The sequence below is a fragment of the Heterocephalus glaber genome, unplaced genomic scaffold (genome assembly GCF_053883595.1).
Source record: "Heterocephalus glaber isolate CG9 unplaced genomic scaffold, H.glaber_assembly_v1.0 deba00001472, whole genome shotgun sequence".
In the NCBI taxonomy this organism is placed as follows: Eukaryota; Metazoa; Chordata; class Mammalia; order Rodentia; family Bathyergidae; genus Heterocephalus; species Heterocephalus glaber.
Window position 1 is genome coordinate 48,475,965 of NW_028258315.1, and position 24,834 is coordinate 48,500,798.

The following is a 24,834-nucleotide window of genomic DNA, read 5'->3' on the forward strand; positions in this document are numbered from 1 at the left end:
CTATCCAAATGTCAGTCACTGAAAAGGAGAGCACTAGAATCTTGCACAGTTTGAGGATGAATGAGCTATAACAAATCCGTGAATGTTAAGTGCACTGCTAATCACTCATCTCTACAGGCCAAGAATGTAACCATTGCCAAGGCCAGCTGGGTTGCACATTTAGAGCCAAAGCCACCCAAAATTCTCCAGCTGTAGTTGACTAACACTTGTGTGTCAATGTCTGTACATTTATTTTCCACAAGCCGTATCACTGAACTATAGATCCTATGCCCTAAACCTGAGTATATTCTAAACCCAGTTACCATATCTCATCAAATCTAAGATGTGTGATTATTTTATGTTGCAGTAGAAAAAGAAAAGTACTGCCAACCATGATTGTAACACACCATCCTGTATAAGAATTATCTCAATTTTACAAATGTTAAAATGTGAAGGAAAAAATGAAGTCTTAGGATCAAAGAAATATAATCATATTTTAATCAACAATGAAGGCTAAAAACCATGCTAATATTTAGGGAAGGCAAACTACACTTAATTTCTCCCTAAATGAGATTTCTTGGCTTCCTTTTTTCCTGAACATAAAAATTATGGTTAAATGATATTGAGAATCTGGAAAATACAGAGGGGTATTAAGTAAATTAAGTTACTTAAACTCGGTAGCTATTAGTGTTTTAAAATATTTCTCAAAGTTGGATTACACCATGGTTACAATGCTATATTTTGCCTTTCTGCAGTCCATGTTATATCATGATCATATATCCTCATCTTTAAATAGCCTGCTTAAATGACAGTAATTTTAACAGTTTATTCCTATCCACATGGAAGGATAAGTCCGTATTCTTCTTTATCTACACAGGGATAAACCTTAAGAAAATGCATGCTGTACTAAAAACCTTCACAAACTATTAGAGCAGGCTCAACTCTAGTGTTGTCAACAGTATTTTTGGCAATGACTTCAGCCCAGTTAAAGGTGAATCTCTTATTATGAACCATTATTGCTGTGAAAGTGCTTCCATCCTGAAAATTAAAGTAACCCAAGAGTATAGTATTACAATAGTAAAACTGACAATTAAATTTACATACTTATAAGACTGAAATTTCAAACTATTATTACCCTAAGAAACTTACTTTTCATCCTTTTCTTCCTTCTGTCTTTTGTCAAATGAGCAGGCTTAGAAATATTACATGCCACCATCGAGAGTATTGACAAAGGGATTCAAAATTTTTTAACTTTTTATCAACTTGGTAAAATACCTGTTGCTTTCTGGCTGGGTTTCTTTCCACATCGAATTCGGTATTCATTTATTGCGTTTTCAATCTCCTGGAGCTTTTTTACTGCATCCATGTAATCTTGCTTTCGTTTTTTCTTCACAGTTTTGCAAAGGTCTGGCTCACTGGCAAGTTTCTTTGCAGCTTCAACCAGCTTTTGCTGTATTAGAAAATTGCTCTCCAGTTCTTGTAAAGCCGGATCCTGTATTTACACAATGATATTGTTTTACTTTTACGGACACAAGTACAGTCACTCTCTCAAGTACTGAATAACAAAATTTCTTGTGTATTCTTGAATCAGATGTTTTTTGAGAATAAAGTCTTTCTAAATTCTAATGCAGAGATATCCCAAACACTTTTTAGGAAGACAAGATACTCCTTATCCACCTGGAACTTCTCATTACCCCAGTCTTTTCCCTTGTTAAGGAAGGAAATGACCTTTCATCCATGCAGTTGGCTGGCTACAGATCATAGTTTAAAGGGAGAGATTCTCAAGACTCATGGGTACAGAACATTATATCAATAAGCACAGCATTAGAAGGATAAATGTGGGTTTGATTCTTTCTGGTGGTTCACAGTTACATGACTCTGCATATACTACTTAATTTTTTCATGCTACACTTTTTTCATTTGTAAAAGGAAGATAGCAACTACCTTATAACAGGTGCTGAAGATGACATGTGATTACTCATGTGCTTTGCTTAGCTCACAGCTAGGTACACAGGTGAGCACTCAACATAACAAAGCCCTCTATATTACTGGCAGACACATATTGTTTTCTAAAGCCAAGATAGTATAGCATTTCTACAAGAACCATGTGTAGACTTTCTTTGGCTGATTGGCTGTCAAAATTTTTAACTAAATTATACTAAATGGTGCACATGTATTATTGCATTTAATACTCATCACATCCTTTGCAGGGAAATTACACTCTTATTTCCATTTTGTAGATGGAGAAACTGAAACCTCAAAAATGAGACTTCACAGATTAAGCTATTTGCAAAAGGCTACTGAGTTATAAGTAAAGGAATTAGGCTGATGTTCTTAATTCTTATAATACTATTTCTCAGTTTATAAACATTTAGGGTTCATTTAATGCTTTTTGTGGTTTGAGGGTAAAATTTATGTCTTGTGGTTCAAAGAAAGGCTCAGAGCTGGCGCTCATACCTCCTCGCTTGGCAGCAAGTTGTCGTCTAACTTGAATGCGGTCCCCACACGCCTCCTGACCTGAGGAGGCTTCTCGCCTATGTTCAGCGGATATTCCTTTGGCATTTTGCCTGTGAGCTCCTGTAAAACAGGACAGGGTCAGGAGCTTGTAACTGACACAGGCCACATCTATCTGACACAAGCTGAAGAGCCCCAGAAGCGAGGACACTCACAGCCTCGCGCAAACAGATCTTCTTCAGCTCCTCAACTTTTTTAAGGAGTTTTTCTTGCAGTATTTTCTCCTTCTTCTTGAGCTCTAGGATTTTCTCCCGCTTTTGCTCTTCACTGACTTCTGAGTCTTGAGAACCTGTGGTGGGGAGGGGTGGGAGGTTTACACAAAGCATGTTTCCTTCCTTTGGGAAGGACAAAGGATTGTGAAACCAAACTTGCTATTAAATGCTAGTTTACTTCTTTTTTCCTTGTTTCTGAAATAATAAAAGGAAGCTAGAGAACATTTTTTCATGCTTCTGGGCATCAAATAGAGGCTGGTAGGAAAATGAACCTTCTTGTGCATTTTGGCTCGGCCACATTGGAAGTGGGGATAAAACACTTCACCCAAGGAAAAAATGTCCTTTTTGTAGGCAGGAGGGAAAGTATGATGCTCCCTGAGATAGTCATTTCAAATGTTCCTTGGGTAGGTAAGCCAGCAAGGCAAAGGAATGTTCTACAAAAAGGAAGCTAGTACTACAGCTTTGCAAAGCAACAGTGAGATTTAGATGGGACAAATTATGAAAGTTCTCACAAATTTTAAATTTCTAGAAGGGCTGAGGGGTAGTAATTATATTTTGGGGGTAAGTCATGTAATCATCTTTGTATAGCATTTCATATCATACAGATAGTCAGACTGATGAAAAACTACTCACAGAAGATGGTGACAAGATTTAAGGGTAGAAAATGTCCTTCCAAGTCATCCTTAGGGACTCCCTCCTTCTACATCTAATGTTGCTTAGATATCCTGACTATTTATAACTTTATATCTTTAATATTGTATTCAAAACTGTTGCATACAGTAGGTTTTGATATACTTTTTATTCCCAAAATAAGGAGTTAAAATATATATTTAAAATGACATGATAAAAAAGATACGGCTTGCACTTTCTCTAATGCTATGATGTTACCTGAAGATATTAAGCTGCCATTGCTGGCCATGATGAAATGACTTTTGGCCTCCAGTGTCACCAGTTTAGATGCCCTTTGCATTCCTGTCTCTGTTAGATCCATGGCAATATCATCTAAACTCCTGGCTGAAGGAATTTTTGCCTATGATGCAAAAATATCGAAATGGAATCAGTGCAATTAAATACATTTTACATTAATGACATGATTAATATTCAACTGGCACTCCAGGAAAAAAAAAATGAGACTTAAACTTTGTATCTAAGATGTTTTCATAATTATCCAAAACTCTCATGGCATGATTCAGTTCCTAACTTTAAAATGTCACCAACGTACATACATATGCATGCCAATCTTATAATTTTAAATCAACTATATACATATTGCCTATTTTTTAAATGCATGAAAAAGTAAAGCAGTTGCTAGTAAAGTTTTTTTTAAAAACCCTCAAAAACAAAAATCCACATACTTGCATGTTTTCTGAAACAGCTTATCTTCTTAAATAAAGCAAAAGCAGGACTGGAGTTAGTTGGAGTAGAAATCCTCCCAGTGACTTACTTTGCTCTGCTTCCGGTCCAGGTAAAACTGGTGCTGGCTAATGGCCATTACCCAGATGGACTTGATGAGAGAAGAGTTTGCATACCAGGTCTGCACAAAGAGGCCGCTTTGCCCAAAGGTTCTCCTGGACACTGAAATCCTGAAAGATTATGGGAAACACTCAAATTACTCACCTCTTGCCCAGCCCCACACAAAATGTACCCATGAGCAATGTGGTAACAAAGCACCTTCTTTCTGTCTTTCTGTTATACAGGCTTAGGCTGACTGGGGCTGAGTTTCTGATTTTATTCGTTTATGATGAAACTACTGAGACCTACGCAATCTCTTTTTGTATAGCTAGCACACTGAAAAACACTACACATGCACTGAAAAGCAGATAAGGGATTTGTCAAACGAAAAGCTGTATAAAAACATTCATTAGTTAGAAACTATAGAGGTCGGAGACCACCTTAAGCAGTAGAAAATAAAGGCCATGTTTTAAAAATGGAGAGAGCAGAACCTGTGGCATGAGCATCCGCCTCAAGGTAAAGAAAGAGCATTTCAGGTCTGGGTAGATGTGGCCTGCGCTGACATTAGCAAGGATGAACACAATGATAGAGCTGAAAAGACACAAACCCACAACTGGACCAGAAGGTGGGGGAGCAAGAAAAAGCAAAAGAGCATGGGAGTGGGAGAGAGAGAGAGGGGCAGAAAGGGAAGGAGAAGGATGGGGGATGGAGGCAGACAGACACTGTGCGGTGTGTGCAAGCACGTGTGTGTGTGTGTGTGTGTGTGTGTGTAATCCTCTGGCTGGGTCATCTTTTGTCACAGCTGTTTCCTCCCATTAGTCTGCCTGTCAAACATCCATAAACATTATCTGGGGACAGAAAAATAACCCCTAGGGACTGATTGAGTTCTTTTAAGACCTTGGAGAACCTACATCCTGACCTGGAGTCATGTTGATGACCTGGCAACTGTTTTTTTTGTCTTTTTAAATGACCAGAAACACCAAAATTAAAACTGAGCAAAGGAGGCCACTGTGGTGGTGCAGGCCTATAATCCCAGCACTCTGGGAGGGTAAGGCAGGGGGGTTGCAAGTTCAAGGCCAGTTTGGACAACTTAGACCCTGTCTCATAGAAGGGGTGAAGTGGGGGTGTTGTTCAGTGTGAAGGCCCTGGGTTCCATCCCCAGTCCAGGAAAAAAAGAAAAGAAAAAAACAAGAAAACAAAAAGAGTAAAGGATCTGAATAGATACTTCTCTAAAGAAGTTATAGCAATGGCCAACAAGCCCATGAAAAGAAGCTTTGTCATCATTAGTCTTGAAGGAAACGCAGATCAAAAAACCAGGAGGAACCAACTTTACACCATTAGGATGGATATAAAACATGCATGAATACATACACACAAACAGCAAGTGTTAAGTGTGGATGTGGAGAACTTAGAACCATGTATGTTGCTGGTGGAAATGCACCCTAGTGCTTTGGAAAAGTCTGACAGTTCCCTTAAAAGTTAAAGACAGCTCCCATTTGGCTCTGAAATTCTACTCCTAAGTATGGGACAGACCCATGAGAAATGAGAGCATATATTCATACAAAAACCCATATACAAATGTTCATAGCAGTATTATTCATAAAGTGACTGGGACCATGCAAAAATCTCTGATCCTTACCTTCGTGGATCGTGAACTTCAACAGCAAATTTTTTCTCACGAAAATATAAATTCTCCAGCTGCTTCCATTGGAATAACTAAAATATTAAAGAAATGAGAAAACCACATAGCTTTAATGACTCATTTCTACTCAGTCAGCTTAATAATCAAATGATTTTAAGTTCCCATGAAGGGTAAGATTAAGCACAAAACACGATTCATCTTTTTATAAATCAACTACAACCTGAAACCATTTTATTCCTTCTTCTGACAGTAATCTTTAACAACTAAACACCAATAAATCTTTCTTTAACAGTAAGACCAAACATCTGCGAGGGAACACGCATATAGTGTTTCCTCTGACTCAACTATATAATAAGGAAATCTGCATAGATTCCAGTAAGCATAAGCATTCTGCTGAAAGATGTTGATTTTGTATTTAAATGAAAGATACTGAAAAGGATGTTGCAGTAAGACCAGAGATTAAATTTCAAACGAATGCAAAGTGAAAGTAAAAGAGAACCCCCACGCAGAGGCAGAGGTGAATATCTGAGACAGCGGTTTCTCACCTAGCAAAGTTCCCCTAAATATCACAGAAGTCAAGCTCCAGGAATGGGGGTGCAGGAGGGGATGGGGTAAATGCTTGAGCTGCCCTCTTGGTTTCTAAGCTAAAGCCTCCAGTTTGCGTAAAGAGATCCTGACCTCTGTATTCCCACTGCTGATATCCTGGTGCTGGACTCAATGTGGATTGTCACTTGGTTGGGGGAAACAAACTTAACCAGAAACATGCATTTGACAGGCAAATAATTTGGTAAAAAGAAGCTTAGTCACAGAACTGAGTATGCCTTGCTGTGTTTTCAGGGCTTGTTCCCAATCCTCGTACTACCCTGCACTAGCCTGAGGTTTACAAAGCTCTCAGTGTGGACTTTGCAGTCAGTGTCTCTTCTGTGTCCCCAGTCTTAACGATTAGGGAAATATGTACCAGCCCAGCAATTTCATTTCATTATTAAGTCTCTGGCCAGATTTTGAAATTATGTTCAAAGAATCCTAAAAGAACACTTTTAAATCGCTTAAATAATAAGAATTTTTCTGCAGTGCACAATCAGCAAAAACATTTCCTGAAGGACAGGAACCAAGACTTCTCACAGACACACAAACCTCATGGAAAGGAACAGGGTAAGGTGAAGGTTCCCGTGCAGACAGACACAGCCATGGGACAAAAGTGCTCAGACTGGACCCTTGATGGCCCCAGGTCCCAAACTGAGTAAAGCCAGTCAGCATACACCAAGGACACAGCCTTCCATAGTCCGAGCATGTAGGAGTCTGAACTGTAACACTCATCCGCTTCAAAGAGGAATTAATGAAAGTATAAAGCCACATACCGATTTCCTACAGTGTCTGTAGACTTGGGGCTTTCATCTCTTTAAATCCAGAAGCTCCAAAACACGGAATAGAGGGGAAAATCTCAGGGTTTTCTCCCCCTCCCCCTGCCAGACAGCAGCTCCGGTGTGCTCTGAACCGAGTTTCATAAGACACTGAGGTGTAACTCAATTTCCCAAACCGAGCCTCCCACGGCTGATACGCCACTGACATCAGCAACTCTGGCGAGTGACACCTCCCCAGTCTGCTCCTTCCTCTCACCCAGGAGGATAGGGCGAAGTTCTTGCTGATAGATTTTCCCAGAAGAGAGACTTTTCTAAAGTGGGGCGCGGGGTGGGGGGTGGGGGGCTCCCACTATCCTTCCTGGGAAGTAAGTTACTTTGAATACAGGCACGAATTTCACCCAAGGCTGTTTTAGGGAAACCTTTTTACCCAGGTCTGCTCACGGGCGGGCGCAGAAACAGGTTTCACAGGAAGAGTCAGAATGCAGCTCAGCTGTGTTTTCCTTTTCGGCCATTCCCACACACATAAAAACCAGGGCTCCACTTGAAACCTGATCTCTGAAAGCTACCACCTCCCCCTCTTATCACTTACAAATAGGAAATACTAGTACTCTGGCTCCATTCCACATGCCCCGGTGCTGGGAGGAACCAGCCTCCGCAGGCAGGGGAGGACCCCACTTAAAAGGTGAAGAGTTTGGACTTAGAGAATTTGGAATGATCAAAGGGCACCTGGATTTGCAAAAGAAGTTACAGATTTTTTTAGGTCTCAAAGACAGCCATTTGTTTCTCCACCTGAAATCTTAAAAGTGCGCAAAATGTGATTTCAGGTTTGTGCCAGTGTAAGACTGAACTGGAATAACCCAAAGTGTATTCCTACCTACACTGGTTATCTCTGGGGAGGACGACAATGAATGAGAAGCAGGACAGAATGTGTCAGTGTCACCAGGAGTATTGTTTTTATTAATAAAAGTAAGATAAAGTAAATATGACTGAGCAGTAGTAACTTGACCAAGTAGTAGTCAGTTTCACAGTGGTTTTATCATATTATCATATTCTTGGTACCTGTCTATATTTATTACTCAAAATTAAAGTTTATATAAAATGAACACAAATTGGTTTATTTTATACAAGGTGATATTGCCCATCTTAACAATTTGCATGATATTTCATGATTATCATTATGATTTGTGGGGGGGGGGCTGGGCAGGCTGGGAATTGAATCCAGGACCTTCATACTGAGCTACATCCCCGGCTTTTTAAAATTCTTCATTTTGAGATATGGTTTCACTAAATTTCCCAGGTGGGCTGGAACTTGTGATCCTCCTGGTCAACCTCCCAGAGTGCTGGGATTATAGGTGTGTGCCACCACCCTGGGCATTACTATTGTGATTCTGATCTACGGTTTTGCAGTTACTATAAAAATTCCTCTAATTGTAGCAGTCCTTGATCTAGCTGGATAAAGTTCTGAATTTGGCAATGAAGCAGAGGTGAAGTGAACTTGTCTCCTAAAAGATCCCGGGATCCTGGGTGTGAACATGACAGGCAAATGAAGAACATTCCCTTCCCTTCAGCCAGTGCTCAACTTAAAGGATAAAGCAGAGAGGTCCCCTCAGGTCAAAATCATGTGGAGATTTCAGACCAATGGAAAGGGAAAGAAAATTGGTTAAAGAAATAGCCACCAGGAAACTTGACTTGTGGAAGCCTCTGCATTAGAGAAAGAGCCTGTCATACAACAAATACTCTGAGTCGCTGGAAAGATAAAGTTGCAAAGAAAACATTCTGCATTTGAGGAAAGAGATAAAGTACAAAGGAATGTGTGGAAGGAAGCAAAGTACATTTCACATTTTCTATTATTTGGAGAACAGTCAGGGTAGGAATATTGTAGGGGATGGTGTAGACTAGAATATTTCATATATGCATGTGTGTATGTATAGATACTGGTAAATTTCCTATTAAAACAGAAAAAAAATTTGTCTGAGCCAAAATTTCTACTTTTTTTTTTTCTTTCTGCTGAGGATTAAACCCAGATAGCACTGATCTACATCCCTGACCCCTTTTTATTCTGAGACAGGATCTCAATTGTCCAAGCTGTCTTCAAACTTAGTGATCCTTGCCTCAGCCTCTCAAATAGCCAAAACACCCTTCTAAAGATTGGGGGGGGGATTATTTGCCCCTCAACAAAGAGTCTGAAACAGAGAAGTTTTTCCAAATAATAATTATAGAAGCATGCTAATAATTATTGTTCTTGTGGCTCCTTAGAAAGTATGAGTTTGACAATCTGTTGCTGGTAGTGACAAGGAGCTTTTAGGTAACAGGGTAACAGGTACATCAGTCGCTTTCAGAATCCTTCCTTTTCAATCAACAATGTTTAGAGCACCTCCCACGGTGAGGCCCTGTTCTTACTGCTGAATAATGACCGGGTCTCTTCCCTGGTGGGGTCCATGTGACCCACTGGAACCACATCAGACTGTCTAAGATTGCACCTGGTTTCATTACTTGTAGCTGTGCTGTTTGGCAAGTTGTTTAACTTTCCTGAGCCTCCATTACCTCATCTGTAAAATGGGCCAAGAAGACCCACCTCAGTGCTGGTCAGACAGTCAGCAAGATTCTGTTTGTAAAGCAATGGGACGGGTTCCTGGCTCAAAACACACTCTCTCTAAGTGGTAACGCTAGTTGTGTTTAGGAAGAAGGACTCTCTGTCCACCTCTCTTACTTTATCACAAGGAGGACAGCCACTGGATAGTAGAAACAGAACTCCAAACAGCTACCTGGGACCTTTTACTGTCTCCACACTGATGAGAAGCAGCTAAGTTATTCTGTTGACCTAGCTGCGTCATTCAGTCTTCTCATTCTGGGAGTTTCAGGCTCTGTACCAGGCCAGTGCTGTATCTGTTGATTTCATAGGTGGTTTCCTGATACGCCTTCTACGTAGGAAATCAGTTCCCTGTCCTGTACCTTGGAGGTCACAGATGAGGAGGGGCGAGGCACAGGCACACCTCACAGTCCCGCGCAGGTGGCAAGTGCTGTCTGGAGGGCCCAGGCCAAAAGAAAGGTGCCCCAGCAGGTACACAGTGCTTGCAGAGAGGCAGAGAGGACCTCCTTGGGACCTGGGGAAACCTCCCTGGGCCCTGAAAGACCTAGGGAAACCTCTGACAGAGGATCAGGCTGCTTTTAAATTAAAGTAGATGTAAGCAAGAATAGGAAACATGTCACCTAGGCTTGGATAAGAAAGACGTCTCTCTCTCTCTCTCTCTCTCACACACACACACACACACACACACACACACGCACACAAAAGACATCACAAAGGCTTGGCTTTTTAATTGCACTTGCATTATTGGTTAATCATTTAACTGAAAATTCACCTGGAAATGACTAAATTTGGAATAGTCACACTCATCGTAGATTAAACAATGACTCACATGGGGTGATCCCCTGCTTTACCCAAAATAAGACAAAATCACACATTTATTTATTCTTTTCTCATTGAGAAAGGTTACAGTTGATAACTCTACTATTAGTACTTTCTGAAGTACCATAAAAATAAAAATTTGCAGAATTAGGGATTTTTATAAAATCCAGCCAACCCATCTTCTTTCCGACTACCCATCATATCAGGTGTTGTGACTGAGAAAAGGTCTTTTCCCTTGGGGAGGGCACAGGAAGGCAGGCAGGACAGTCATACAGTAACTCTGCACAGTTAATAGGGACAGCACTGGACAAGATAAGCTAAGTGGTCAGGTGTTAACCATGGCAGTGCCATGATGTTTTATGAATTATCTCCTTGAGATTTCCCAACAGACAGAAGCAGAAGGTACACATGTAGCTCTATTCTGTAAAGGAGAAAACTGAGGCACACCAAGATTTAAGTAAATTGACCAAGGTCACACAGCCAAGTAGGGGCTGATCTGGGATTTTCACATAGTGTCAGCCATGCTCCAAAAACCCACAGCATACCGCTCTACCTTTCTTAGGTGGGCATGGTGCTGTGAGGATATTTGTTGTTTTTTAAAAAAGAAAGATGGAAAAAATGAAGTTGGGTGTAGTAGTGCACATCTCCCAGCATCCTGGGAGGCTGAGGCAAGAGGATTAGAAGTTCTAATCCAGCCTGGGCAAAATTTTTAAAAAGGCTGGGGATGTGGCTCAGTGTGAAGGCCCTGGGTTCGATTCCGAGTGCAGCCCCCAAAAAGGTAATACCCAATTATACCTCAGACAAAAAAGAAAGCAAGAATTAAGGCAGCCATTTGTGGACTAGGACTTTGAGTCCTTGCAATTTTATTTAGACTTGTGGTTCTTACCTCATGATGATTGTACACCACTCCCAGCCCCTCCCAACCCCGTGCCTAAGACACCTGGGGATGTCAGAGACTTTCTGGTTACCACCTACAGGGGAAGGTGCTGCCAGCAGAAGGCAGCCATGTTGCTGGATACCCTACAGGGTGCAGGACAGCCCCCCAGAGCAGTGTCACCCCTGCCGGCAGGTGAGGAGAAACCCTGGCTTGGAGGACAGTGTGTGGTGGTGTGGTTATGCTCTAGCAGCTGGAATGTGTTCATGAAGATGCTATAAAGTTTTGCTCTAAAATAATGAATTTTGGAGTGCTATTTCTTTTGACTAGGTAGTGCCTTCAGGAGCAAATGGTTGTTCAGACTGCTTTCTAAGTGCAAATGTTACCTGCCAGAGGGACTCCCAACAACTCATCTGCTAGAAGAGGGTCCTGCGAACAGTCAGGTGTGGTGAACTAAAGTTTCATAACATATCCAAATGGTACATACTCAGGGAATGAAAATTATTTTTTCAGATGCAATCTCATAGCCTTATACACATAAAAAACATCACATCTTAAATGCAAGGAGTAAAACACGATGATTTTTTTAAAAAATTAAATAAAGAAATTCTGAGTGCTATGAAATGTGTAATATAAATCTGATGGCAGCCAGGTGTGGTAGTGCGTACCTGTACAGACACTCCTCCCTTAATGACTGGGTTCCTTTCCCATGACTAGTTCATCAAATGATTTGGTCGCTACATGAGGAATTGTATATAGTATGTACATTACAATATTCAGAACAAAGAAATGGTCAAAGGAAACTCCAACTTGATGACTTTGCTTTTATTTGCATAAGTCTTACATATAGTACTGTATAACAGAATATAAAATTACAGTACTGTACAGTAAATCAGTAAAAATTACAGTACTATATAAACAAGATATACTGTACAAAAAAGACATTAAGACTCTATAAACAAGATGTATAGAACTGTACCAAAAAAAAAAAGTCCTAAGCCTGAGGTTGTAAATCTGAACAGTCATTAAACAGGGTAGGTCCTCAAAGAGGAATATCTGTAATCCTAGCACGGTGGAAGACTGAGGCAGAAGGATCCTTGGAGCATACCTGGGAAATCTGGCAAGACTTGGTCTCAAACTAAAAAAGCAAAAAGGGCTAGGGATACAGCTCACTGTGAAAGTCCTAGGTTCAACCCCTAGAACCACCAAAAAAAAAAAAATCTGACCTCTAAAATAACGTCATTTCACCCTAGTTTCCTGTGGCCAAATCTCTAGCCTCCCAGGGGTGAGCTTGAGACCTCCTGATAACACTTTCATCAGTGCACTCACCATGTGTGTGATATGACCACAGATGACGTGGGCCTCTTAGACTCTGTAAGGCTGTTTTGGAACTTCCAGCTGGTGTCTCTTCTTAAGGGATGGTATCTAGTCTGCTCTTTAAATATTTGCAATAAAACCACTAATTCTGAATATATACTTTCCTTCCAGATGGATTTCTGGGTCCCTGGGCAAGAACTATGACTTTTTCCTTAAATGAGGTAAGGAAAATAAAGTACCAGCTCAGGGCCCTTACAAAAACAATGGGCTCAATAAATGTTTTTCTCAAGGTGCATCCATTTAGCTAGAAATGTCTCAAGTTTATCCTTTATGGCAGAGTAGTACTTCACTGTATAAAAAACCCCACATCTTCTTTACCCATTCATTGGTTGATGGGGATTTGCATTTGAGACCATACTCCTAAGTGAAAGAAATCGGGGACACACGGTTAAATATCTCATTGTTTCTCTGGTGTGAAAAACCAAAAGTGTAAATAAGGACCAAAATGTATAAAAGATATTGGGAAATGGGAAGAAAACGTTCAAATGAGAAGAACAAGGGTGGGGGAGGGGGAGAGGAAAGAAGGAACAAGAAAAAAAAGATACTAGAAGGAAAAAATGGAAACAAAGCTTTTATAAATAAGGGAGGAGGAGTTGAAGGGAGGGAGGGAAATGGGAAACAAAGAAGAAGCAAGATATATCGTGTACAGGTACAAATTCCCTAAGATGAATGTTATCATTATGCAATATCTAAAATGTACCAGAGTTGGGGATTTAGCTCAGTGGCACCACATCTGCCTCACAAGTGCAAGGTCCTGAGTTGATCCCCAGTACCAAAAAAAAAAAAAAGATAAAATGTATCAGTAAAAATGTTTAAAAATGCAAAAAAAAGTAAAGAAAAAATGCTTTTCTTAGAAACATATAAAGTCATGTACAGTACACTACTGTTAGAAACTTGTAAGGATGGATGAATTCGATATCTTTAGCTTACCACTAAAACCCTGCTACCATAAAAAACCCCTCAAACCTGTCAATCACTGGTCACAAGTATATAACAAAGAAATCATTACTGCTTATGCCTCTTCACAGAGCAATTTGTCACAGTTGCTAAGTGCTTCTCTCTCTGTTCAGACTAGTCAATGCTACTGAAAAGATACCGTTTCATTTCTCTTCATGTGCCAACAATTCAAGTACTTGGTAAAGGCCTAGGTACATCAAGTAATAGAAGGACAAATGGCCACTGATAGCCATCTGACAGTTCTGTTTGTGTAGGACATGCCTTCCTCTTCCAACAGCATCTTCTGGTCCCACAAGAGCATTCTTCCTCTTTAAGCTTGGGCTAGCACAGTCTGTTCTCAAGTTTTCCCACATGCCTACCTCCTCATAAGCACATCCTAGCCTCACGGCAGAGCAAGCTACCCCATTCTTTGTAAGTATCACCCTTGGGGTGCTAGCTTAACTGTCACCTTTCCCCTGGAGGCTGTCCCTGAACACTACCCCCTATCCCATTACTGTCTCTCCATCTTGTCTGTTTCCATCAGGTCAACGCAAAATTTAGATCTTTATTTCTTTGCTTACCTGTTTCTTACCAACTATCTGTATAAACGACTTCAAAGGACACAAATAGAGTGTGACAGAAAAGACTTCTCTCCCCCAGTGCCTATTTTTATATTTCCATTTGGTAACAGAACACCTCAAGTTATGACTTTGGTCATGGCCACATACTACAGAGAGTACTTCCTAGTTTCCCTTGCAATTAGACCTCATAACTTTACAAATGATTATGGGCCTTACTCTGAGCTTTCTCCATCTTCTTTACCAATATCCAACAGAATTTTTGAAAACTTCTTTTCCTAGAACTGCTTAAAACTCTAATTTTTTTTTTTTGGTACCGGGGATCAAACTCAGGACCTTGCTCTTGCAAGGCAGGCACAGTGCCATAAAACTCTGGGGAAAAAGACAACACTAGTATACTTTCTATAAATTAGAACATGGTGTGTGGAGAGCAGTAAATCTACTCAGTGATAAAATTCTCCTGTACACTCTGTGCTCACAGTTCTCTGCAAGGTAGAGAGTAGACAGAATGACTTGACTTGGATAGATGAGAAAATGAAGGCCTGGGAAGGCTGAGTGACACTTCTCGATCAGCCTGCTGATCAGTGGGAATTTAGAACTGGTTGTAATTTCACATCCATGCTATAGGACTGAAGTTCTCCTCCCACTGACTCTGCAGGTTTTAACAATCAGATTGATTATTGGTGTGGCTGGAGCTTAATTATACTCTTTATAAACAGGATGGACAGGTCTCCAGATGACATTTGGTAATTCACTTTTTTCTTGCACACCACACTTTATTTTTTATTAATGTAGAAGTGTGATTAGATAGCACATTTCTTTTCCTACAGTTAACCTCATCTAGAATTTAAGAAGTGTTAGAAGCATCGTCTAATCGAAGTCTATAGTGATAGAATGAGCATGGAAGAGTCAAAATGTTCAAAATGGCCAAGTTTTAAAAAAGAAGCAAGTCAGTGCCTTGAAATAAAAGGAACCCTGTATTTCCACGACAAGGGAACAGAATGGCTTTTGTGCTTCTTACTTAACTCATGTGGCTGTAGGCACTAGGGAATTTCAACAGTTAAAAAAAAATCAGTTAACTGAAGGCCAAAAATCTTTTCCCACCCTCAAAGGCCCTGAGGTGATGACATCTATCACAAGTCTTTCTTAGCATGTTATAATGCAAAAAGATTCTAATCTTGAAAGGCATTTTATCCCAGGTTGGTCCTCTTTGAGGCCCTGACTAGCATGTTGTCTTGCCCTCCTGTCTGTCTGACAGGTTCTGGCTTTCCCAGGCGAGATACTGCTGGAGGGAAAGAAGTCAGTCACAACCACATACTAATACTTTACTCCTCACTGACCTCCTGCCTGCTTCTCTGTGAGAAAGAGAGACTTTCCTTTAACACTAAATGAACAATAGATATCTAGAAGAAACATGAGGTTGAGTGTTTTTTTTTTCCTAAGTAAAACTTCACCCATTTTCAATGGATGCCCTCCTGTGTGGAACTGAGTTGAGATCTGGTATGCTTCCACCTTCCATAAGAGTTTGCAATACAAAGTTCATGCATGAAGGGAGGATTAAAAGTAAAACCGCTTATGATCTGAATTTTTAATACCACAAATTTTTGAGGTCTCTACCTTGGGATTTAAACATTTTCTCTTTGTGTGCAACACAACTTCAGGCATGATCGTTGATGAGTTAGGAGGAAAGGGCTTAAAGTTCCTGAAAACAGGGGCTTCCTACCTCACTAGGAGTATGGCTTTGTGGCAGTGTGGGGTCTCTCTCTAACCAAACAGTGATCTAGAAATATTTCTCATACCTTCTTTTAAATTTTCTGTCTCCCTTATTGCTAAGGAACAACTTCAGGTTACCTGATGATGACTGTGTATCAGGTGTGGTATTTAGTTCTAAAGACATCCTTCGGAGCAGGTAGTATTACCTTTGTGCAGTCCAGGACACCAGTTTTTGTTTTTTTAGTACCGGGGGGACCTTGAGCTTGTAAGGCAGGTGCCAGATCCACTGAGCTAAATCCCTAGGCCTGAGGACACCAGTTTTAAAGAGAGACCAAACATCAAGCCAAAGGTCACACAGCAGAGACACCAGGGGCAGGGTCTGGAATGCCTCCCAAACTCTTAGCCTAAAATATCGTACTACACTGATGGAAAACAATTTGGTAGGCCCTGGACTTGTGAAAAAGTTTTAAAACTAAAACACTCAAGGAGCATTTGCTTGATTCTCTGGTAAAACAACACAGTTTCACACACACACACACACACACACACACACACACACCTGACATTCATAGACAATAGCCAACAGATAGGACCTGGACAGGCTGGCAGCCTCTGCTGTTACGTCCTGAACAAACCTTTGCAAAACAGCCAATTGGCATCAGACTCTTATTAGTGGTATATCTCCCTCCTGGTTTGCTCTTAAGCCGTAGAATTATAATCAGGCAGTCATGTGGCTCAAGGGGCTGAGCATCATAAGGCTTCCCAGAGTCTTTGTTCCATTAGTTTGTCCATATGACCTTGTCTCCTGCCTGGTCCCTGCAAACACCTGAAGCATGATCCTCCTTTTCTGTCAGCGCTCACAGCCCTTTAAATTATGCATTCTTTCATTTGTGCCAACTGAGCTGGGAGAGGGACTTGTAGAACATTCCTCTTCCCATCAGATCTTAAGCTATTTCAGCAAAGAAAATAGTAAGAGCTGGGCATAGCAACACATGCCTGTAAAACTAGTCCTCAAGGAGGCTGATGCAGGAGGATTGGGAGTTCCAGGCCAGCCTGGGCTACATAGCAAGATCATGTCTCATAAGACAAACAAACAAAAAAGGTATATGGAAGCAAAATTCACAGTTAATTTTTACTGAAAGATAGATGAAAGGAGGAAGGCACAGAGAGAACACTTCACAATATAATGGAAAAAGAGAAGGCAAGAAAGTAATAACCAAGATGGTCTGTTTATGGTCCCTTTTGAAAATGAAACAGGAAGACTCTACACATTGAAAAAAGGAAGTGACTTCTGACCCTTGTCTAGACTCTGGAATGAACAAGCCAACCTGATAAGGATCAGTGTGAAGCAATATTTACCCATTTCTATGAAGCTGTGAATATAAAGAAGGGCCTCTGAATCATGAGCACAGAAGGAAATTAAGTTCAATATTTGTTGGGCAGATTCTGACTCATCATTATTTTGAGAGAAAGTCTGATTACTTTTCTGGACAATTTTAATTCTCTTGGAATGTCAGTTTTATCAAGCTGTGTTAGCTAAGAAAGTACATTTGAGTTGATATATGGGATATGATAAAATATGGTGAATGTTAAATTTTACGAATGTATTACATAAAAGGCACACTGTCACGAATCCCTCTCAAAATACTCCCCCTTGCTTCAAACACACTTATGGGGCGGGGGGACAACCCAAGCTTATTGTTCTTGTCACTTTCTGAAGCAGTTTGGGAAGTCCTCTTTTGTGAGTGTCTTTAGTTGTATTGTCGTGGCTGTCTCCATGTTCTGAATTGGTTCAACATATTTACCTTCCATTGTCATTTTGACTTTAGGGAAGAGCCAGTCACGTGGTACTAGATCTGGTAACTCAGATGGATGAGGCCACACGAACATTTTTTTGGGCCTGCCTTTCCATTTGCTGACACAGAGCACCAGCATTCACCAGAATTTTTGATCATACCTGGTAAAGAAGAGGACTTCCAGAACTATGTCAGAAATGATGGAATAAGTGTGTTGAAAGCAAAGAAGAGAGTTTTGTGGAGGATCAATAGCAAGGTATCTTTTACTGTAATAGTTTTTTAAAAATGTAAACATTCACCATATATGTTGGTTACACCTTCTAAGTTGTATTTTACATGCAAGATTCAGCAAGACCAGCAAGACTCCTGAATACTCTTTCTTAATGTAACATTCAGGAGAGAACTGAATTAACACAATATCTACAGTATTAATATAGGAGGAATCCACCTTAAGAAAACATGACAGTCAATAATTCATGAGACAGGGCTGGGGATTTAGCTCAGTGGCTCCACTGCCTGCCTTGCAAGCTCAAGGACCTGAGTTTGATCCCCGTACCAAAAAAAAAAAAAAAAATTCATGAGACAGGGATAGTTCTTTGCCTTGGCTGGGATTCTTGATTATGTCGCATGCCATCCAAATTTCTGCCCTACCTACAATGGGAACTGTGCTGTCCATCAGAAGAGAATTGGTTAACTAAATTACACATCCACATAACAGAACAATGGATAGCTTTAGAAAGAGTGAAGTGAAACTGGTTTATTAGTGAGCTGGAGAAATACAGCAAAGTATGGAAGACCGTGTGCAGTAAGACTGCAGACATGGTCACTATTGCTCTCTTCGTCCTCGTCACAAGGGGCAGGAGGAAGGCTAAAGAAAGGCTTCCTGCCCTGATGTACATATTTCTGTACTGTTTGCTTTTTTAAAAATGAAGAGCCAGCCGGGCATGGTGGTGCATGTCTGTAATCCCAGCACTTGGGACGTTGAGGCAGGAGGATCGCCATGAGTTTAAGACCAACCTGGGCTAAATAGTGAGTTTGGGGCCAGCCTGAACTACAAAGGGAAACTCTGCCTCATAAACAAAACCAAACCAAACCGTAAAAAATGATGAATATACATGACTTTTGGTAACTAAAAATATGCAACTATAAATGAAAACGACATGAAAAATATTTGAAAAAATTGGGTGACTTTCATTTCAAATGTCACTAATTAGAAATTTGGTATTAAAAATAAATTTTCAAATAGAAGCATATTTCTCTTGGAAGTTGTATAATCCTTTCTGAAATTGCTCTCACTCACAGGGCTCATAGAAACAAAATGCTATTGGGTGTGGTGGCGCATGTCTGTAATTCCAATGCTAGGGAGGCTGAGGCAGGAGGATTGCCACGAATTGGGGGCCAGCTTGGGCTACATAGTATGTTCGAGGCTAGCCTGAACTACAGAGCAAGACCCTGTCTCAAAAAAAAAAAAAAAAGAAAGAAAGAAAGAAGAAAGAAAATGCTAGTTGTAGGACTACATGTGTGCATGTTCCTGTGCTACCCCTCAGAGAGCTGGACATTGCTGCTGAAGGATGCTTTTCTTATTCTCATTGATAACTGCTTTTTTTTGTTTTTGGTGGTGGTGATGCTGGGAGATTTAAACTTCAAGTTTGAGGATCTTGAGCATGCTAGGCAAGTATTCTCCCACTGAACTATATCTCTAGATCTTTAAAATTTTTTTTTTTATTTTGAGACAGGGTCTCACTAAGTTGCCTGGGCTGGCCTTGAACTTGTAATCCTCCTATGTCAGCCTCCCAGTAGCTGGGATTACAGGTGTACACCACCATCCCGAGTTTGTATTGATAATTTCTGATAATCTAAAATCCAGCCAGTCTGCATGGGAAGGTTTGCTCTGGGCCTCTTCTTTGTGTCAGTGTCATAATAATAAGATGCCGACAAGCAGGAACTCAAGGAAGACTGTGAGCATTGATACTAGAAGGACACTTAGGTGCAGCACGCCACGGTATGATTACAGGCTTGCTTTATGAGGAATGAGGCAAGAGACAGGTGATATGATAGGAGTCCTTCAGGGCTGTGATGTCGGGTTGTGATAATGCAGGTTGGTTTACTGCGGTCTGTTATTAGAGGCCACTGGTTTACTCCTGCAGCCCCTGGTGACGGCAACCGCGCACAGGGAGGGTGGCAACACCCACCAGGCTGGCATGAGTCAGTCCTATTTCACCGTAACACTAAGGAGACCAGAGGCACCTGTGGTCATCCACAGGGATTCGCCAGTTCCTACACAGGCAAAAATGTGCTGTGCACTTAGGCTGAGTCAAGAGAAGCAGTTTCACAAGCAAATTTTAAGTGGAAAACAGTAACTGTTTTAGTTCTGGGAAACCTGAATTTGATGGACTAGGACCCTTTAACAAATAGCATATTGCTTATTTTTCTTTACAAAAAGTATGTTTATTGCAGAAAACTGAAACATAGTTAAGTAAAACATAGCAGCAGACATAGAAGGTTACTCGTGACTATACCACTGACAAATAAGCAGCACCAAAGGTGTTTGGCTTATGTTTTTCAGAATTCACCCACTGTACCACCCATCTGATACAAATGTGTGTGTACGTATGTATATATTCATAAAACTGACAAAACAAGCGGCAGCATCCTTATTGTACTAACTTAGAATACCGACCCAACTGCATGCATGTGCTTGTGAACTATGCTGCAGTCAATGTCCTTGTGGCTGCATCGGACTACCGCGGGACAACAGATCACACCTGGAATTAATTATGTAAATGGAGCATGAATGAATTAGAGAAGAAAATGCCCACATTCTCCACAAAAACAACCAATTTCATTTAACTCGAGTCTTCTCTGAACCAGAGGCTTCAATAAGGGAGGTTCTCAGCCCAAGACTGCTCAAGGTACCCCTTAAAAGGATGTCACAGGATCTAGAACCATCGAAGCTTCTCCTAAACATCTGAAATGATCCACTTACCTTCCGAGGCTTCACCTTATCTTGCAAATCATACTGGCCAATTCCTTTATAGCTGATTCCAAGCCACCAAGGAAGTCCTTGTTTATCCTAGAAGATGGAAAAGCATGAGAACCAACACCTAGTTGTTATGTCTTCCAAAGGTGAAGTAATATCTACCAATTTTCTTCCTTAACAAGTACCAACAAGTTCAAAATAAAGCTGTTTTGATAAACAAAGCACTACTTTTAACTTTGCTACAAAAATGCTTTCTTAGTGTTTCTTGTGATAAGACATTTAAGTCAAAAGAGACCAACACTGGTAATACCATAAAAAAGAATAAAGCAGTATTGTTTTGATTAAACATTTGAAAAGAAGTAATAAAATGTAAATGATTCAACCAAGAATTAATCCAAGCTGGGTGTGGTGGCACATGCATGTAATCCCAGCACTCAGGAGGCTGAGGCAAGAGGATCACACAGTTCAAGGCCAGCCTGGGCTACAGAGTGAGTTCAAGGCCAGCCTGAACCACATAGTATAAACCTGTCTAAAAGAGAGAGAGAGAGAGAGAGAGAAAGTTAATTTAGTACAAAGCTAGTTATCAGTTTAAAGAAAAAGCTCTGTTCTCTCAATCTGTAACCAGTTATAAAGGTTGGGGAAATTTCCAAAGAATTACAAAGGTGAAAGGAAGTGGTTCCAAATCCTCATACAATGAACAATGAAGGCAAGAATATTTTAAAAAGCCTGTTGGGGGAACTGTACAATTTAATACCAGGATGTTTGCATAATCAGTCTGAAGTACTTATGAGCAGGGAAGTAATATACTTTTTCATAAATTTGTTTTAGCTCTTGCCAAAGGAAAGGATGTTTTGACCTAGGGACAGAAAAATTTAGGCCTCATCATATACCGATACACAAATCAGGATCAGTAGAAACAAAAGTTTAATTGGCAAACATTTTAAGTTCGGGGTGTCCTCATTATATAAGTACTTATTATCTATTTTCCTTACATCTGGGATGGTAAAAGATGTCAAAACATCAAAAGTCACTAAAGAACTGGTCACTTTTATAGTTATTCCTGGTCTGGGGTGCAGTTTAGTGGTAAAGCACCTGCCTAATATGTTAGGCCCTGTGTTTGATCCCTAGCACTGCAAAAAATAAATACCAAGTTTTGTAAATAAATAAAAATTATTTCTCTTTCAAGCAAAACTCCCTTCTTACACTGTGCTCTGCTCCTTATCATATCAAAATACTTCTTAGTCAACCTCTCTCTGCTTTTAAACATCTGAAAATACTGGGCAAATACAAAATATACTGATGGAAAAGTGGTATTGCAAATCTTGCAAAAATTTCAGCATCTCTTAAAGCTGTTGAAAGAACAGTGGAGAAAGCATGATCCTCACAAGTAGCACTATCAATCGAAGAACTGATGGTGTTAGAGGGTGAACACTGGAAAAGAAATATCAGCAAGGGGTTTAAAAAAAAAAAGGTCTAGGGCTGGGGGCATAGCTCAGCAGCACATCATCAACCGAGCACACGTGAGACCCTGGGTCCAACCCCTAGCAAGCCCTTCCCTCACAAAAAGAGAGGATGACCTGAATATCTTAAAAGAGGCCTTGGTAAAACACTTAAATGTATCAAGTATTTTGCAAAAATAAAGTGCTTTATAATTTGCTAGAAGTGGTAAGATATAATCAGGTTGTAAAATTTTAAGAAAACCATTTCTATTTGAAATGTTGTAACAATTTCTGCAATTTAGATGTATAATGATAAGTGATTTTAGAAAGTTGGTTTTGTTCAGTAACTCATAAAGTATCTCCTAAAGTATCCTGGCCATTTGAAAGCTTTGTAATGTAAAAAGTATTTACCTTTACTGCATAGTAATGGACTCCGTAAGTTGGTAGAGCTTCTACTATTTTCATATACCTATGGAAGATGAATATATATCACAACCTTATTAAACTAGTCAAAGCTCTCTTTTGGAAAAAGTGATTTAGGGAAACACAACTTGTTTCTACTTTCCTCATTTAAACTATGACTAATGTCTTTGACTCAAGCAGAAATAGAACAAGTCATTATAGGGATTAATGTAGTTTATGCCTTATCCATATGTTAGGAACTTTTTAACAGAGCCTGTTTCAAAAAGCTATAGGAAATGTTATTTTCTACACAAGTTCAAGCCTAGCAAGGGCAACTTAGACTTAGTGAGATCCTATTTCAAAATAAAAATTAAGCCAGACATGGTGGCACATGCCTGTAATCCCAGCCCTCAGGAAGCTGAGGCAGGAGGATAACTGTGAGTTCGAGGCCAGCCTGGGCTACATAGTGAGATCAAGACCAGCCTAAACTACATAGCAAGATCCTATCAAAGTATAAATAAATAAATAAATAAAAAGGACGGGGAAGTAGCTCAGTATGAAGGCCCTGGATTCAGTCCACAGTACCAAAAACAAAAAAATTGAATTGCAAATATTTTTAAAAATAAGCATCTGATGATACAAAAGTGAAAGTCAACTTATGGGTCATGTTCATCATCATAGATAAAAAATACAGCTATTCTACCTACTCCATATATTAATTGTGATCAAGGTTGCATAACTATAAACAACTGTCCTAACTCTTAGAAATATATACTTTAAAAGAGTAAATTTAGCTGGACGTAGTGGCACATGCCTGAAATCCCAGCACTTGGGAGGCAGAGTCAGGAGGATCACTGAGAGTTGCAGGCCAGCCTGGGCTACACAGTGAGTTCAAGACCTGTTTGAACTACACAGTGAGACCTTGTCTCAAAACAAACAAAAAACAAACAATAAATAAAAGGGGGAACTTTATGGTTGTAAACCTGATTTTAAAACTATATATTCCAAAAATAAAAACTAAGGCAAAATGATGCCACCACTTGCTATTTTTAATTCAAGAAGTATTTGTTGGCCAAAACTGGTGGCGAACACCTGTAATCCCAGTCCTTGGGAGGCTGAGGCAGGAGGACAGCCTGGGTTATGTAGTGAGAACTTGTCTTTAAAACAAAACAAAACTTGTGTACTTTTTAGGCTTTGGAGTGCTTTGACTTGTGAAAGGTTCCTCTCTGCCCTAAAGGAACTGAGGTTTTTTGTTCAATTCTAGTGGACTTTGAAATGACATTCCAAAGACCACTTTCTCTGGACACAATAATCAATAACTTAATACTGTTTTAAAAAGCAAATGGGGGCCGGGGATTTAGCTCAGTAGTTTCGCCGCCTGCTGTGCAAGCTCAAGGACCCAAGTTCGATCCCCGGTACCAAAAAAAAAAAGCAAACGGCCTTCATGTAAATGACCTGGACAACACACCGGAGTCCTAACAGCTGCATTAAACAGTTTTTCTCGTTGGAGCCACACTCCAGTGATCAGGGGAAATAAAAGTAAACGGACTGTATTTAAGCAAGGACACTGTAATAAACATACCCCTCAGCCTCACTAAAACTCTTCAGGGTTACTGCCTTTCTTTCCTTCGCGCCCTCCCTCTTTTCCTTCTTTTTTCTTCACTCCTGGCTGGCTCAGGAAACAGGTATAATGAGTTAAATTGTCAAGGATTCAACGTGACTGCTGACCTACAATCTCTGCATTGAGGATCATGGCAGGTATGTTAGGACAAAAACAAGATTTGGGCAAAGCAGAGGGAGTTAGGAAAGAATATACAGGGACCAGAAGGTGGGTGATTGGTCCTTATTTCAGCTCTCACATGTCTCATGCTAAACTTAGCAGTTTTGTTTTGTTTTTTAAGTTCTATGGCCACAAAAGTTACTCTATAATTATTACAATAATAATGTACTTAAATCGGTTTTTAAAAATCATTTTTAGAAGTTTAATGTATAAGTGAGAGGTTTTTTACTTGGTGGAGTACTGGGGATTGATCAGAGGACCTTCATTTGCACTGAGCCATAGTCTCAGCCCATTTTTAAATTTTGAGACACGGTCTTGCTAAGCCACTTAGTTGCCCAGTCTAAGCTCGAAAATGGGATCCTCCTGCCTCAGCCTTCCAGATTGCTGGGA

General features: G+C 40.2%; 1 protein-coding gene across 8 annotated transcripts in view; it reads right to left on the reverse strand.

The window, feature by feature from the left end:
- The window catches only part of Frmd4b (FERM domain containing 4B), a 351,908-nt gene that overhangs the window by 19,368 nt on the left and 307,706 nt on the right, over positions 1-24,834 (reverse strand). For all 8 annotated transcript variants that reach the window (XM_087182007.1, XM_087182006.1, XM_004854187.4 and 5 more), the window contains 8 exons: positions 22,674-22,731; positions 20,830-20,916; positions 5,797-5,873; positions 4,150-4,288; positions 3,594-3,735; positions 2,649-2,782; positions 2,437-2,556; positions 1,255-1,471 (listed from right to left, as the gene is read on the reverse strand). In XM_087182007.1, coding sequence (XP_087038133.1) covers positions 1,255-1,471; positions 2,437-2,556; positions 2,649-2,782; positions 3,594-3,735; positions 4,150-4,288; positions 5,797-5,873; positions 20,830-20,916; positions 22,674-22,731 — 974 coding nt within the window. The remainder of the gene's footprint in view (positions 1-1,254; positions 1,472-2,436; positions 2,557-2,648; positions 2,783-3,593; positions 3,736-4,149; positions 4,289-5,796; positions 5,874-20,829; positions 20,917-22,673; positions 22,732-24,834) is intronic.